The following is a 17,985-nucleotide window of genomic DNA, read 5'->3' as shown; positions in this document are numbered from 1 at the left end:
GCTTGGCCTGCTGTGTTCATCCAACTCTGCACCTTGTTATCTTATATTTTGGACAGTTTTGGAGCAGGAGTGGTACACAATTTATTTCTCAAGAATATGACTGCAGGTTTAAGTGACTCAACAGTTTTCGAACAGTCATCACTGTTGCCTATAGGTTTTTCTTTCCATTTATCACAATGATCCAGAGGGTAAGTGTCAAAAATTCCACTAAAATCATGCCCAAATTCCAATGAGGCATTTATGACAATTCAGACCTTATTCAAAGATCGAAAGTTGGTAAAAAAATTACACCTTTGAAGTCCTTCTCTATCAGCCGATTATATCATTGGACAAATGTCCACTTCAGGCCATCCTGCAGTAAGTTAAAGTGAGCTCCTGAACAAAAACATCCATCACAGTCATCAAATAGATGACTTGACTTGAAGTGGAGTATAAAAGAAAAAGTTTTTCCTCTGTGCAGATCAGACAGGACAAATTACACCTCATATGCTCAAGCAGCAGACTATCATAGATATCCAAGACCACCATTTCAAAAATGGGGAAAAGAAGAAACTGTAGCAATTCTCTAGAAAAAGAAATCTGCAACCAGAACAAACAGACTAAGAGTCATATGTGTACAATTGATTTGCTTCAGGATAGGCAGAAAGTGCACAATTTTTCAATGTTGTGCTGTCTGTGGGAAGCAGAGATGAAGACATGCTCTGCCAAGAGCAATAGACAATGCAGACTTGTAGCACAACATAATGACCAGTTATGCCTTACATAGCCATTTAAAAGTAGCCAGAGGAAAAGAAAAATGTCAATATGGTGACCTCTCTATCTGGTGGAATTATAATGAAAATGTATCTTCCATTCATCAGCCCACTGTTGCTTAAATCTCACGGTGTGAGTCTGATTAAACAAAGTTATTTACTTTCACCCTACTCTTTAGAAGGAAATAATATTCCAGGGGAATTTCTAGCTTGTATTTCTGTATTTGAGATACAGGCTGAGATTTTCCCTATTTTCAATTCAATGTGGGAGCAGGCATGTTTCGGAGCAAGACATTAACCCCCATCCCCATAACCACCAATGAGAAAACTGACCAAGATCCAATCAGGCACTAAGTGGTCACCTCGTGGCCTTCTCAGTCAGTCACCTCCTGGGACAGTGATGTCTGAAGCTGCTGGGAAATCAGAAGCCTGCAGCCATTGTGAGAAGCTGTGCTGCTTCAGTGGCCCAGGCTGCTGGCTGTACAGCAGCACTGAAAAGCAACAGAGTGGGAAGATAAGTGCAAATTGCAGGGTGGACATTGTCAGGATTGGCAAGGGCAAATGATGGCTTGCAGTCACCACCTCCATCCCACCTATTGTACCCTGATCACGCCTAGACCTGGGGCAAATCAAGGACTCCATCCCAACCAGGCAGGTAAGTTACCTCTTTTTTTTGCCTTTCACAAACACAGTTAAGCAGGCCAATGGCAGAATGGGACCCTTAAGTGGTGATTAATTAAGCATTTAATGACTGTAGTTGGCAGCGGGTCAGGAAGGTTCCAGGACTTAATTCCTGAGGTGGAGGGGTGACCAATGCTCAGGTGGATTGACACAAGGATGGTAGCTGTCCCTTACCTGTCTGCTTGCCCACCTCTTCCAAGGAGGGTAAGATGTCAATCACAGTTCCAAAAATGTGGTGTGTGGTTTTCAGAATGTTTATGAATGATTAACAGCTGGTGACACCTAGTATGTCGGTAACTTACCAAGAAACGGTCTGGCTCCATAGTTCAGCCATCACATACAAATGAATCAACCATCAGCATAACAGGAATAAAAACAGTGTTGCCTTAAAACCTCAGAGGCATAGATATATTTCAGTAGTCATGTGATCTCTCTTCTCAGTTGTCCTCACTAATCTTGTTCCGAGAGTACGTGCATTTAGAAGAATGGTGAAAGCATATCTGAGTAATATAAAGAGTGAGTTTAACACGCACACAAAGAAAATTCTAAGATTACATCTGGTTATACAACAAGGCAGGGAAATCTGTGTGTGAGAATCAACTACATTCAAATTAAAGATGAGACTGTACCTATGGTAGATGATTTAATATTCTGGGTTATTCATTAGCTGACACAAGCAAATGTAAGCTGAGGTATGAGTAGAAAATTTACAACTTTATACACCTGGTGGGCAGCTTTGTCTGCCAGCTGCACACATCTCATATTTTAGTAGGCCGTGCAAGATTTACAAAGCATTAGATGTAATGATTGGAAAATCATGTGCAGTATGTGCTCTGATTTCAGGTAATTGATTGATTTTGTTCAAAAAATATTTAAAGTAAGGAAAAACGCTAACATTCTGATCCGAAAACAAACCATCAAGACCAACCAACATTTATAAGCTCAAGGTATTCCCGCAGTGTGTGTTTCTTACACATTCAATCTCTCCAGGCCAATCCCAATTTACAGTCATAGAGCTGTACAGCATGGAAATAGACCATTCGGTCCAACTAGTTCATGCCGACCTGATATCCTAAATTAATCTAGTCCCATTTGCCAGTATTTGGCCCAAATCCCTCTAACCCCTTTCTATTCATGTACCCACCCAGATGCCTTTTAAATGTTGTAATTGTACCAGTCTCCACCACTAACTCTGGCAGTTTATTCCATACAGACACCACCCTCTGTGAGAAAAAAGTTGCCCCTTAGGTCCCTTTTAAATCTTTCCACCCTCACCTTAAACCTATGCTCTCTAGTTTTGGACTCTTTTGCCCTTGGGAAAAGACCTTGGCTATTCACCCTATCCATACCTTTCATGATTTTATAAACATCTGTAAGGTCACCCCTCAGCCTCCAATGCTCTAGGGAAAACAGCCCCAGCCAACTCAGCCTCTCCCTACAGCTCAAACTGTCCAACCCCAGCAACATCCTTGTAAATCTCTTCTGCACCCTTTCAAGTTGAACAACATCTTTCCTGTGGCAGAAATGAATGCAGTATTCCAAAAAAAGGACCTAACCAATGTCCTGTACAGCCACCATGTGACATCCCAGGAAGTCCAGACGTCTGGAGGTTTTACACATTTCCTGATTAATTTAACATCAAGACATCTTCAGCATGCTTTCAACAGATTTTTCCATGTGAAATCTAGCCTGATTAACATAATGTCTGAAAGTCTAAGAAGTGGCTGGTCAGAGAAGTAGGGCATCACAGGGCAGAAGGAGGGGAGATATGAGCATAATGGGGATGGAAGCAGGTAACTGATATTGGCGGTGTTTGGCCAGTCGGGTGACTGTAGGCATTGGAGTGAAGCCTTGCGTTCCTCCCAGGCCACAGGCCTCCTTCATCCATCAGGATTCCCAAACGGCAGGAGTTCTTGCATGTGCAAAAAATGTAAATTTATTCAAATTGGGAGCCATGCTGCCTGTTTAAAATATGTGAATGGCTGACACACCGAATGAAAACTCGCCACCCTGCCGTCCCCCACCGTCCTGTCTCTGTTAAAATAAGTGGGTGGGTCAGAGGCAGATTGGAGTCAGGTTTGAGAATTTTGAAACCATTTTCCCTCCTGTTCCAGGAGGTTAAAATGTCCCTAATGAAGCTGAAACAAAGATTTCCTCTGTAACAGAACTAAATGGATCAATCAATTCTGAACTCCAATACGTTGAAGATGTGTCTACTGGAATTGTTGTGATATTCTGTAGCTGAATCTCTGTGAGAATGATGGATAATTTTTGCGCCCAGGAATTTGTAGACTATGCTGCAAATTGAGTCTCGTGTTTCTTGCAGCAGAATTGCAGTGACTATTTGTTCCGATGGTTTATCATCCGGCCCAAGATAAATTGGTTGTCTTTAGTGGTGTCTACCTGGGTGACTAGACCTTGCCTCTGCTCAAGGATTCAATTGTCACTTTCTATCCTCAAATCTCATCTGATTTGAGCAGAAAGCATAGCAATATTTTGTGATTCATGTGTCTAGACTCGAGCACTAGGCAAATCCCTCTGCGAGAATGTTCAGTTACAAGGTTCCTTCCAAAGGCAAAGAAACAGATTAAAAGTGACAAACAATATCCACCAGATGAGCTGTAGGGAATTGCTGGCTGGCATCAGTTTATTTATTTTCTCATTTCTTTCACTTGGATCCATGCTCTGTGTCCAAAGTCTATTCTACACATCCATCTGCAAACTCGACAACTGTTGTTATTTCTGTTTGTCAGCAATGAAATGTAAGTAAGAGCACATTGACATGAATCAGAAAACATGTTTAAAGTCACAGATTAGGTTGCTGTATTTTCTGCAGATTTTAGTGCTGTTTATGCAGGACAAGGGAAATGAGAGCATCACTGGACTAGTAATCCAGCGGCCCAAGCTAGTGGCTCTGGGGTTTGGGTAAAGATCCCACCACAGCAGCTAGTGGAATTTAATTTCCACTCAAAATCTGGAAACTAAAGCTAGTCTCAGGAATGGTGATCACGAAACAATCATCGATTATTGTAACAATCCATCTTGTTACTCTTAAACCTGACCTGGTCAGAACCATAGCAATCTGATTCTTAATTGTCCTCAGAACCAGTTTCGCAAGCCCTCATTTTGAGATCACTCAGGGAAACGTGACAAATGCTGGTATTTCTAGTGATGCCCTTATCCAGTGAAAGAATGAAGGAAACGGTGCAGTGAAATGTAAATCAGGACAATTTTCTTTGAGTTTCGTCGGCAGCACTTTATGAGCTATGTGTGATGAGGAAAACGGGGAACCTGCAAATGCAGTGTACTTGGATATCCAAAAGGTGTATGATATAACATAAAACGTTATTATACAAGGTAAGAGTACATTATGCAGGGAGCAACATTTTAAAAAGATAAAGGTTTGGCCGGCCAACAGAAAGCAGAGAGTAGTCTTAAGTGGCTCTTTGTCGAATGATAAGCTGTTGTCAAATGGATCAGAGCTGGGGTCTCAACTATTTACAATGACTTGGGTGAAGGGACTGCATGTACAACAGCTAAATAAAGGAAGGAAAGAAGTTGCCAAGAGGAGGTAGAGAGGCTGCAAAGGGAAATAGGTTAAGTGAGGGCCAAATGTTTGGCAGATGGAGTACGATGTGAACTTGTATATTTTGGCAAGAAGAACAGGAAAGCAGTAAACTACTTAAACAGGAGAGATTGCAGACTTTGGTTACACAGGAATCTGGGTGTTCTGGTACATGAATCACAAAATGTCAGTGTGCAGATCCAGCAAGTGATTAGGAAGACAAAGGAAAGTTGGTATTTATTGCAAGAGGAATGAAATATAGAGAAGTTTCACTGCCACTGAGGGGAGGGGAAACACATCTGGTGTACTTTGTACAGTTTTGGTCTCTTTATCTGAAGCAATATGATAATTGTGTGAGAAGCAATTCAACAAAGGTTTTTTTTAATCCATTCCTGGGAGTAAGGGCTTATTTTACAAGGAAATGTTAAACAGGTTTGGGATATACGCACGGGAGCTGTTTAGAAGAATGAACTGTGATCTTTTTGAAATATACAGATCCCAAGTAGACCTGAAAGAGTGGATACCAGGAGGAAGTTTCATGTCAGGGAGGTTAGAAGTAGGGGACATAGTTTAAGAATAAAAGGATTCCCTTTTAAGATGGAGATGAGGAGTTTTTTTTTGAAGCTTCATTCATCTATGGAATTCCCTTCCCCAGAAAGCAGCGGAGGTGAATCATGGAATTTATTCAACAAAGAGATAGATATATTTTTCATAGACAAGGGAGTCAATGGTTATGGAGAATAGACAGGAAAGTAGAGTTAAGACCACAACCAAGTCAGCCATGATCGTACTGAATGATGGAGTAGATTCAAAGGGCTAATGACATAAGTCCTGCTCCTATGATCCCTTTCCCATTCAAACAGTGACACCCTGAGTGAACTATAAGTATTGGAGGAAGCCTGTTCCAATGATATTTGTGTGGTACATTTGTGTTCATCTAAAGCTGCATCTGTCAGGTGGCACAGTGGCTCAGTGACTAGCACTGCTGCCTCACAGCGCCAGGGACCCAGGTTCAATTCCACTCTCAAGCGCCTGCCTGTGTGGAGTTTGCACATTCTCCCCATGTCTCTGAGTTTCCTCCAGGTGCTCCAATTTTCCTCCCACAGACCAAAGATGTGCAGGCTAGGTGGGTTAGCCATGGGAAATGCAGGGTTACAGGAATAGGGTGGGAGATGAGATGTTCTTCAGAGGGTCAGTGTGGACTTGATGGGCCGAATGGCCTGCTTCCACACTGTAGAGATTCTATGATTGAAGGAAAACAGAACCTACTGTTCTTCTCTTGGTCCAATGGAGTCATTTCCATCATCGCTCAAGGCCAGTTGGCCCATAGAATTATGTCAGAACGGTTCCTTAACAACAGCAATGCCTTACTGTCCTGGGAAACATATTCCCATGAAATTGAAGAGCATCTCAATGAAGTTAAGGCAGCAATCATGTTTGACAACCTCTCTCACTCAGATGTCTGCTGAATTGCCATTGCCATAATGAATACCTTAGGTGCCCTAGACAGGTTTGTGAGAATTGCAGAGTGCAGCAGAACAGAATCATTACTATCAGACAGCAGTGGCTGCAGATAGCTCTTGCCTTTTCTGCCAATCTGTCTGAATACCCATTACAACCTCAGAAGGAAAGGCACATTCCCATAAATGGAAGGTTAGCTAACTTAACAAGTCTTATTGACAAGGTTACAACTTCAGACACGCATAAAACTTTATCACTAAGCCTTTTTTGTATTCGTTAGCAGCTTACAGAAGACAGAAAGGAATTAAATACCAGCTTCCCAGCTGTTGGAGTTGATTAATCCAATCACAGTACATACATCAATTTTTATATTTTTATAGCTGCAGCAGGAGTTGTGCTACCTTGGAACCCCTACAGTGCAGGTAGAGACCGCTTGGCTCATCAAAACTGCACTGGCCCTCTGAAGAGCATCCCACCCTATCCCTATAACTCCATATTTCCCATGGCCAGCCCACCTAGCCTGCTCATCCCTGGTCACTATGGGGCAATTTAGCGTGGCCAGTTCACCTAACCTGCATACCATTGGGCTGTGGGAGGAAACCAGAGCACCCAGAGGAAACCCACGCAGGCACAAGAAGAATGTGCAAACTTCACACAGACAGTCAGCCAAGGCTGGAATTGAACACAGGTCCTTAGTGCTGTGAGGCAGCAGGGCTAACCGCTGAGCCACCGTATCACCCATCCTGGTCAGCTGGAATCTACTGGTTGCTACAACAACCAAAGCAAATTTGCAGAACTTCTTCTCCTGCATATTTGATCCTTGAGACATGGCCCACACTGCTGAACGTGGAGCAGAACGTGCAAGTCTGGAAATGGTAAGTAGTTGGTAGGAAATGTAAGCGTGATTCATGGGTAGGAAGCATTGGAAAGGAGACATCAATGAAGAGTAAAACAGGTTTTGAAAAAGAGTCCACTGGAAGCAGCCTCTTAACAAAGGGATGAAAACCTCAATGATCAACGTGAAAAAGAAGAGACTGCAGAACAGATTGAGGGGCCTGAAGCTAACACGATTAATATTTGAAAATTTGAAAAAAATTATATTGTATGAATAACAATTACTGATGGGAAGAAAATCTTTAACTCTTGAAAGGGAAAATCTCCAATTTGTTTTCAAAATCTAATTTAAATAATCACCTTTCATTCTGAAGTATGAATAAATGTGGGAAGTTGGAATCGCCGCTATTTTGTTCATACCTATCAAAGGAAACCAATCTCCAAATGTTTATTGAGCCCACACCCATGTGGGAAAAGGTATTGCTGCCCTCTGAGGTGCAGGTCTACAAACAGGCTGGGGGACTGTGGGCAGGGGGACAAGAACAGTCTGCTGTGGGTCACTTGCCTGCCCTTTCTCCCAAACCCCCACTATCCCTAGCCAGCAAGCCCTCCTTGCAAACTCCATTCTCACCTATGGCTCCAGTGCCTCACTGACGTGGGGCCTCTGGAGAGGGTTCTATCACTATTCTGTTGGTGGGACTGAAGCCAACAAGGGGCCGTTAGCTACTGATTGAACACAGCTCTTGATTGCGGGATTCATCTATATCCATGGGGTCCTGCTGACCATACATCTGGTGTTTCATATGGTGGGCCTGCCCCAAAAGAGGTAGCAGTCCCCTAGATTAAATCCTGCCTAGGACATCTAGCTATTCATGACTAATTGCTCATCAGTATTGCCAGTATTGTAATTTGGGGCAGCACACTGGCTCAGTGGTTAGCACTAGCGCCAGGGACCTAGGTTCGGTTCATGCTTTGGGTGACTATCTGTGCGGAGTTTGCTTGTTCTCCTAGTGTCTGCATGGGTTTCCTCCAGGTGCTCCAGTTTCCTTCCACAGTCCAAAGATGTGCAGGCTAGGTGGATTGACCATGATAAATTGTCCCGGGTTAGCCATTGTAAAAACTCCATGTTGGGTTATGGGGATAGGGTGGCTGTGGGTGTGATTCTCTTCGGAAGGTTAGTGCGGACTCAATCCTAGTGATCGCAAAATGGGAAAACCTATCTTATACCTTTTGTGAACCATCCCATACCAAACATCACGTATCTGATCTTCTCTCCTGTTCTTCTGCTCCTTGACCCTATCCTTCATTGACAGTCTTCATCCTTCTAAAGTACATCTCAGTAAAATGACATGCATTCTTTGAAAAAACATGCTATTAAAATAATTAAAGCACTTGCTTGCTATTAGAGCTGATTCTGTTATTATGCCTATGTTACACTCCCCAGTCAGTGATTAGGGGAAAATTTTTACCATCAGCCTTCGCTCTAGGCTGATTCTGTAGATGTTCTTTGAAGCTTTTACGGTGCTTCCTGTTCTTCTGGATTTTTAGAAACTAGAAGCAAGAGGTAGGCCATTTGGCCCTTCAAGCCTACTGCATCATTCATCATGGTCATGGCTGCTCCCCTTTCTCGGTACCATATTCATTTGATGATGCAGCATACAGAAGCCAACAGGTATCTTGATGAAATGATTCAAGTTATGAATTTATGAATTCAGGCCACAATGACTGAAAACTTTTAGCATTTCAACCAGTTGAAGCTTTTGTCCACTTCTCCCTTCCCCACTCTCTGTGCCAGACCTGTGGAACACTACCTAAGTTGCCCTGTCTCCCACCCCTCTCTCATCCAACCCTAGCTCCTTCTCCTCCCTTACCACACGCCACGTCCTGCCTCCGTAACTGTACTAAACCAGCACTTCCAGCCTCCTGAAGTGTTTCTACATTAGTTCTGCTCAGTCTATTTTAAATCCCAATCAAATTATCATTTTGATGAGAGAACTTGGCTTCAAAATTTGCACAATGCACAAGCAACACAAAACACATTTCTGAGCAAGTTATGACAGTGTCCGCCAACTTGCAGCATGGTTTTACTAGGGCAGTGTTTCTATTAATAGCTTTGCTAGGTTACAGTGCCCTTTTAAAACAGTAAAATGGTTGTAGAATTTTTTTCTCAGATAAACTCCTTTTCATACACATTCACCACAAGCTCGGGCCAGTTTTGACTCAGTAAATTGCTCGAAAACATGTTTAATTTTGTCTATATATATTATGTGTCAGTACGCATTTGTATGCATCGCACCAACAAGTGAAAAGATGGCTTCTACAGGTGCACAGTGTGTTTTGTTCACGATTATTAACTGGTAACGTCTTTAATCCAACAAGCATAATTCTAATTAACAACTCCAGTAAAGAAACACTGCAATGCAGAGACAAAACTGCTTCATTGTCAAGAATGCTCACCTTTGCCATCTGGGCCTGTACTCCACTGGCTTTGAGAGATGCCACTGCCTTCTGTGCAGCTGCTGGGCTGTCAAAATCGACGAAGCCATAGCCTGTGAAAGACAGTTACCGTACATTATCAGCACCAGGTACGTGCAGAGCATCTAACAGCAGTGAACTGTGACAAAGAAACCTGTTGTTCAATCCAAGATCAGATTAAAATGAAAAGAACATTAGTCTTTCCAAAATGTTGCTCTCATTCTTCCAGAACTGTAACCGGTCTGCATTGAAGTTTTATATGAAGTGGAGCAAAGGAACCAATCTCATCAAAGAGGCTTTGTTTGCTGGACGCTGATGATGATGCATTGGTAGTAAACCTTTAATTAATTGGCAATAAACATGTGGCTGTAGCCATATTCTGTCACTGCTTTTTACCTTAATGGTCTTAACAGAAAATATTCTCTCAGTGTGCATTTCTGGGGAGGTGCAGTATTTTTCATTATCTTTCCTTTTAAACTACACTTCTCAAACCAATCTCTGCACACTGGTTGTATGAGTAAAGCAAATCGCCACAAGTGGTATGGACTGTAGGCAAGGAGTAGCTAAGTAGGGTACTACTATTTTTCAGCTTTGCCATACTTGGGAAGAAAGCCAATAGAACACTTTGATGACTTTGAATCCAATTCTGAGGGAAAGGTCTGAAATGGTCTGTGCTAAATTCACACGTTTGAGGGTGGAGTCTGAATGAGCGTGTAAATCCAGTAATCCAATTCAAAATTCAGGGTATAAGAGTAGCATTTATGAGAACCATCGAGGCACTCCTATACAAAGATTTAAAAAATCTAACATTATGGCAAAGATAAATTAAGAGAGAAAACAGGAGTGCTTTAATATATGACAATAGAATATAGATTATATAATAGAATTACAGCCTGGGAAAATTCCCAAAACAAAACAATAAGTTTAATGAAATCCATGTTACATAAATGTTAGAACAGTAAATTGTTTCTCAGAAACTGTGAAGCACATTGGGACAGCATTCATTTTTTTGCCCAGAGTAGAATCTGCATTGATCTTGGACTGGTATTCCTGCAGAGAAGCCCTGTCCATTCTGACTACTGAACCCAATTTGTATCGATTAGTTATGACTGGGAACCAAGAACCCCTTGACAGCCTGAAGGACACAATCTTCCATCTAGAAGGACAAGACCTGCTATATCATGAAAACAACATCAATTCCAGATATTTTCAAAAAGTTGCAAACCATCTTGACAAAGGTCCAAAATTATCTTCTCAGAACTGAAAGGGACAATAAAGACATCTTTACCAGCAGTGTCCAGATCGCAAAAGTAAATTTTTAAGGACAGTGCAAAAACATTTTCTCAAATCTGTATATTCTCAGCCCTGGCTTAGACAATACCTCTGTCACATCCCAACAGACTGATCATTAACCAGGACTACAGGATGGTCCTCTGAGACCATCATTACACTCCTTTGCCTGATTGGCAGAATGCATTAACCTAAATGTTATTAGGAATCTTCCTACAACAGGCAACTTACAGTTTTTGCTGTGATTTGTGTTTAGTCAAAAGAACAAAAGGGTAAAGACGGGTTGAACAGAGCAATAATTTTCCCATATAAATTACTTCATATTACCAGCACACACAAATTAACTCCAAATTTATAACTTAACATTGTGACTTTTGCCTTTCAATCCGCATGAAAATCGTGAGTATGAAACAAGAAAGGCTATTCATTATCTCATGAATCATCCCTTCATGGCAACTGCTCCATCATTTAATTCCTGAGCTCTAAAGTTAGTTAACCAAAATGCCACAATGCTTGCTTATACTCAATATTCAAGCCTGGATTGTTGTTTTCTAAAGACAGATCCAAGGCTCCTGAAGCAAAGGGAGCATTGCGTTAAATTCATTGTAACAGAAGACGCTTCACAGTCAACAGATAGCTCAAAGGTGGCCCAAGAGATAACTCACAAACCACGAATTTGCGTCATGGTCAAAGATCTAAATCAATTCACTTGTCTGTCCTGGACTTATCTTATCTAAAACACAGCTAGTTTGAAATTGGGGGAGTGAAAAAGTGAATTTTAATGAGTGTTTTTGTAGCCTTAGGAAGATCAGTTGAACCCAGTGTACATGACAGAATTGATTCTACAGTCATTGCACTACCAAACTCAAAAACTAAGTATGAATTGTTATAAGCAGAGTCACAACACTGTAGACTTTCCATTTGAGTTAAAAATGTTTCAGTGAATTTCACTGTAGATGAAATGACAATATATTAATTAGCAATATATGTTCATAACATGGACTGTGCATCTATCATGTGTCAGTTTACAATCCACAGTTTATAATCTACCAAATCATTATGTTTTCAGGCCAATCTCATTCACTTTTAAGATTAACACAGAATTGTTTTAATAAAAAGAAATAATTCCAATTCGGTTAGTTTAAAAGGAATGATAAAGTGCCTGTGAGTAGAATTTGTATGTACCGTAGCTCATGGGAAGGTTGCTGGAAAACCCAAAGAAACATATTAAACCATCATTTATTTCGTTGATTTCAGGATTGCTGCTGATAATTCACCCATGATGCTGGGGGCAATGAACAGGATCCTCTTGGAAATTCTTCCCTCTCCCCCTCAATTGATTTTGATCTGTTAAATTTTAAATGTTCAGTGTGCCCTTGACAACAGTGTTTTAAGTCAAGCATCAGGGTGCATCATTGTGGAATAGGTTTTTCAACAAGTCTATGTCAAGTACGGGTGTATATGAATAACACATGATTTGACACCAAACCACAGCAGTCTGCTTGTTATGCTTCCCCACCACTCTGAATGCATGAGGCACACAGAATTTGCAGTTGGTCTGCCTGCGGTGTACTTGCCCCCGTGCCCCCCACCCTCGGGGCCACACCATATTTTTGTCAGTGGTGGTGGGACAGAGGCTGGCCGACCTGCCATTGGGCCAACTGGTGTCCACAAGTGGGCGATTAATTTCCACTTAAGGGCCTTATCCCATTGGTGTGCAGGTGCCGGTGTTGGACTGGAGTGGACAAGGTCAAAAGTCACACAACACCAAGTTAAAGTCCGACAGGTTTATTTCAAATCACAAGTTTTTGAAGCGCTGCCCCTTTGTCAGGTAAAGTCGGGTGAAGTCACACAAATTATTACGGAAGAGAGGACTCAGGAAAGCCATGAGCTGCTCAATTTTGAGATGATAGAATGGAATAGTTGGGCAGTCAAATTTTGATTGCAATGAAATTGAGGAATATTAAATTGTCTATATTTGCTGCCACTACAACTGCAAGGCTGTACTCACTGTACAAGTGGTTGCAATACCTACACTGTCACCTTTATCTTTCAGAGCTGTCTTAATGACTCGCAAATAACATTATTAATATCTTCCATCACTCTATCATCATCTAAATCTTTGGAAAAAAGGTATTGCCTACTTCCAATAATGCCCTCAAATGGACCTTTTGACATACCTTGGATGGCTGACAATGAATGGCCTATTCCCGACCCTTCACTGTTTCACTTGCTACCTCAATCATTAATCCATTTACCTCCTAGTTGATTCCCTTCTTGTCAATACTGTTGCCACCTCATCACCAGCAGTCAAATCCTCACTGTGTCAGTTGCCGCCCCACTCCCTGATGGAAGCAGACAAACCAGCGGTGAGAGGGGCAGCGAGGGGAGACGAGAACGGGATGGAGATGGGGAAAGCAGCCAGTGAACAGGAGAACGAGGCGTGAGTAGGCCAGCCAGTACAGCAGAGAGCATGGCGGCAAGGGGAGCAGAGAATGGGGTGAGGAGCAAGAGGCAACAAAAGTGGGTGCACAATGATGATGTCAGCAGTAATGCCCTCTTGTTCCAATATGGTGACAGGATTATTTGCTATTATTATGGAATTAATTACATCAAACTTTTCCTAGAACGTTTTGGTGCTTTTGATGTAATGATGTATAATTTATGAAACAGCTGGCAAAAGTAGCAAATGTATATTTAAACTTGAAAAATATTAAATACAAATTATTGACATTAGAAAATTTACTGAAATGTATTTATGTGTTTCTGTATATTGCATGTATAGTTTCGTCATTGTTAAATAAAACATATTGATTACATTGTTATGGAATTATTGTAATATATTAATAATATATATCTAATTCCATGAGGCATTCCTGCTTTAAATATATGTATCCAGCAAACAATTTGCTAAAATAGAACATCCAACAGATAATGAAAAATCTCTTGTTCTAGCCCTTACAGCAATTTAATTAAAATGTGAGATCTGTTAAGTCCCTCTCATCATTTAATATCTTATTTACTGTAGGACTGTTCATCAAGGAATGAAAATGTATTGTGCAGTTTATTCCCTTGTATCACATAAAAAACTACAGCAAATCTTTTAGCTGTACCATGAAAATGAGCAAATTCATTCATCCCTTCAAAAATTAAAAAGTGATCATGGAGAGATGTTGAGCATTTGATACTGCATTCTTGGACTTGCTTCTCATAACCAAGTTCCCTTTTATTACAACCTTACAGAGATCTTTTCATGGTGCTTGGGTTCATTTTGCAAACAGTCTGGCTGTAAAACAGCCTGTAGACAATACACCATGTTTTCCTTGATCCATCCTTTCAAAGGGGTCTACAACTTGACTAATAAACCCCATCTGAAGCAATAACCCTTTCCAATTGTTCATTGGTAATTAATGGAACATCAATAATTTTATATCAGATTTCCAACAATCATCATTTTACTACTTGTCTCTTGAGCACAACTACTAATGTATGAACACAAAATGTATTCTCTAATCTGCTCCTGCTCTTCCCTGCTTTTACAAAATGTAGCTAATGGAATCAAGGTCAGTAGAATGCAAGAGATGCTGGTTGATCAGCTGGTGCTATCACTTTTAAGATTTGCTCTCATCTTAAAATATTTGCTAGCACTGTTCGGAAACATTTAAACAAATTTGGCAGGGGACTAGGAACAGGTCTTATTAGCAAGCTTAAAAAAGGAAAGGTGCACGTGGATTGGGAGAAGGAGATAGGTCTGGTGTATGAAATAGTCAGACATTGGGAGACAGTGGTCATTCCAACTGGTAGTGTTGTAAGATGCAAATTCAGTTTACAATGCAGTGTTGACCCACAAAAGTGTGGTAAATAACATTGGTGAGCTATTGGGGCATATAGTTACATGGGAATATGTGACAAGAAAGAAACTGTGTTCATAAAAGGAAAAGACTGGGTACTAAATATTCTTAGATATGAGTTTTATAAGAAAGATAGGGAAGCAAATATGGGAGGAAGATGGCTGTAAGGATTCAGCAGAATAGGCTGAATCATGCTTTTTTCTGGGTAAAGTATAAGTGTGCTCGCTTTTGGAGGGATTTTTGAGACCCATGAGATTTCTTGCCATAACTTACCGAATGTGCCTCATTAACTGTCTACCCCACTCTCCTGTCATTGCTAACAATGAATTCCATCCTCATCTTACCACACACTATTTGCAGAACACTTGCTACTCAGCGGATTGCTGCTAAAAAAAACCAGTGTCCCTGGTGCCCACATTATAACAGCACATATAAAAGGCCACTGTGCACCCAGCCAAGCACTGACATTCAGGCAAGCTCAGTCAAGGAAAACGTCTGAGCACATTGGAGAAGGGGAAGATGGTGCTGCGATTTTTCGACAGGGACCCGGAACATCCTGATCAAGGGAAAGATCCAAAGGAGAGGAGTCCTCTTCCTGAAGGACTGGCAGAGGAGGCTCTGCCACCTGACCCTGGCAGCCTGGTCTGAGGTCACCACCTGGGTCAATCCAGTCTCCACGGTCCAGACGATTGGCCAACAGTGCCAATGACCGCCTCTGCCAGGGTAAATACCACAATCTTCTCTCTGCTCCCGCACTGTATCTCTGCCGCTGCACCCACTTCCTACCAAAGCTCAAGCTCTGTCACTCTCACTGTTGCCTGCAACACCTTCCCTCACTCACTCTTACACTCTTCAACCTCCCACACCACTAATGCCCTGCCAACTCACTCCCTTGGGAATACCTCACCATCTTTCACCCACCTACACCTGCAATAACAGCTGTGTCACTCTTACCTCTCACTCAATCCCTCCCTTTCTCTCATTCCAGGAGAAGATAGCCCACAACAGGGAAGAAAAGGGACATCTGGCGAAGGGGTCTCTGACATTTCACTGCTCAACCTCCACAAAGGACAGAGTCTAGTCCCTCACAGAAGACGACTGGGAATGTCCCCGTGGAGATGTGGAGACATCCTTATCTGACCAACCCTGTAAGTACCACTCTTCATTCCACTACAACTCTCACAGTAAGCCCGCTGTCAGTCTCATTCACTGCACACCACTTCCAACCATTGGCTGCAATGATTTTTCTGTTTTTTTTTTATCTGGCAGATACTGCCAACATATCCACCACCTCCCATGGTGAAACAGTGACCCCCCCAGAAATCACCTCCTTGACCTCAGTTTGTGAGTACTAACGCCTCAGAGGAATCACCAGAAAGGCTGTCTCCTGCAGCCCTTAACCTGACAGCTCAAGATACGGAGCCCTCAGTGCAAAGGTGTAGTTTTGACAGTGTGGGAACACAATCTGGTGAGCACCTCACAGTGACATCTCCGTATGTGGCCAAGTGGGAAATGCCCCCAGGTCACTGACACTCGGAGGACAGCCCAAGACCAGGCACATGCTCAGCTCCACGCAGGAGAGGGCCCTCTAGTGTCAGGAATCAGGGACTTTGTCTACATGCACAGGGAGGGGCAGGCAGAGGCTTGGGGCGGCATGCCCCTCATTGCCCAGACACAGCAGCAGTGAGATCCTTCAGAATGCCTCCAAGGACAGGCTGATGGCTGCCATGAAGAGCCAGGCCCAGCACCCTCAGGGTCTGCTGGAATCATCCACTAAGCAGCACTCCATTGTCCCAGCCATTTGTCCTTAGGACCAGAAGCCGACCGACAGTAGGTGGGGAACCTGGTGCACATTCCAGGTGCCCCTTCCTCACAAGGAGAGAGGCAGTGCCAGGAGGCACCCACCCAGAGGAGGGACCATGCACAGGCCCCTCAGAACAATCCAGAGGAGGCCGGATCCTCCACCTCCACCCTGTCTGCCCCCACCCCGCTCCGGATCTTAAATGTTGCAGCCCTGAAGGATTCACTTGGATCAGGCAAGATGAGACTCAGCTTTTGTGAGTCAACGAGACATATTGCCATGAGGTCACCTGATCAAAACTTCAGGGCCAAGGGGATCTGCTGCTAAGCAAGCTCCCTCCATCCCAGGTGTGGAACGAGGGAATACACTGAGATGTATCATAGAATCGTAGAATCCCTACTGTGTGGAAACAGGCCCTTCGGCCCAACAAGTCCACATCAACCCTCAGAGCGTCCCACCCAGACCCATCCCCTTACACATCCTGAACACTACAGGCAATTTAGCATGGCCAATCCACCTAGCCTGCACATCTTTGGACTGTGGGAGGAAACCAGAGCATCCGGAGGAAACCCACGCAGACATGGTAGTAGGAGGGAGAGAAAGGAAGAGGGCACTCTGGGGACTCGATTTACATCATTTGATATGTGAAACTAAATTGCACCGTTCTGACCTTATGCCTGGTTGTTTGACTCTCTGCGTAGCCCCGAATTGAACAGTTCCAGCAAGATGTCTACCTTCACAGCCATGCAGGACCATGTATCATGGATCGATGTCTGTTTTTGAGGGTCCGTTGCAGCAAGTGGAAGCAAGAGGAACCAGGTGGATACAAGGTAATGAGGCACCATCGACCCTCACCCTGTAACATTCCTATTGCTTCCCTGGCCTTTCTGTCCAAAGCTGTTAGTCTGAATGAAGTGGTCAGTGTTGTCTGGGCAGGGAAGTGTGCAGCAAGCAGGAAGCCAATGCATTGGGATAACCGGGGGTGGTGGGGGGGGGGGGTTACCCACAGGGTTGGGTCCTGTACCGTGCATGGGTCTGAAAGCACTGCTCCTTCTTATTAAAGGGCCTCACTTCAGTGGAGGGTGCTGCAGTCACTCACACCCCATCCCACTCCAAATGTGGGTTGCAGCCATTTTCCTTCACATTGAGTACTTTCGTGTTCCAGCAACAGGGAATATTCTTCAACCGAGATAACAAGGTGTAGAGCTAGATGAGCACAGCAGGCCAAGCAGCATCAGAGGAGCAGGAAGGCTGACGTTTCGGGCCTAGACCCTT

At 42.9% G+C, this 17,985-nt stretch overlaps 1 protein-coding gene across 3 annotated transcripts in view; it reads right to left on the bottom strand.

The window, feature by feature from the left end:
* rbms3 (RNA binding motif, single stranded interacting protein) overlaps positions 1-17,985 on the bottom strand; it is a 1,299,340-nt gene that overhangs the window by 306,130 nt on the left and 975,225 nt on the right. For all 3 annotated transcript variants that reach the window (XM_048612311.1, XM_048612319.1, XM_048612327.1), the window contains one exon: positions 9,751-9,842. In XM_048612311.1, the coding sequence (XP_048468268.1) occupies positions 9,751-9,842 (92 nt within the window). The remainder of the gene's footprint in view (positions 1-9,750; positions 9,843-17,985) is intronic.

The sequence above is a fragment of the Rhincodon typus genome, chromosome 2 (assembly GCF_021869965.1).
Source record: "Rhincodon typus isolate 14 chromosome 2, sRhiTyp1.1, whole genome shotgun sequence".
NCBI classification, from domain to species: domain Eukaryota; kingdom Metazoa; phylum Chordata; class Chondrichthyes; order Orectolobiformes; family Rhincodontidae; genus Rhincodon; species Rhincodon typus.
Note: the sequence above shows the minus strand (reverse complement) of the source record. Positions and strands in the feature narration are given on the sequence as shown.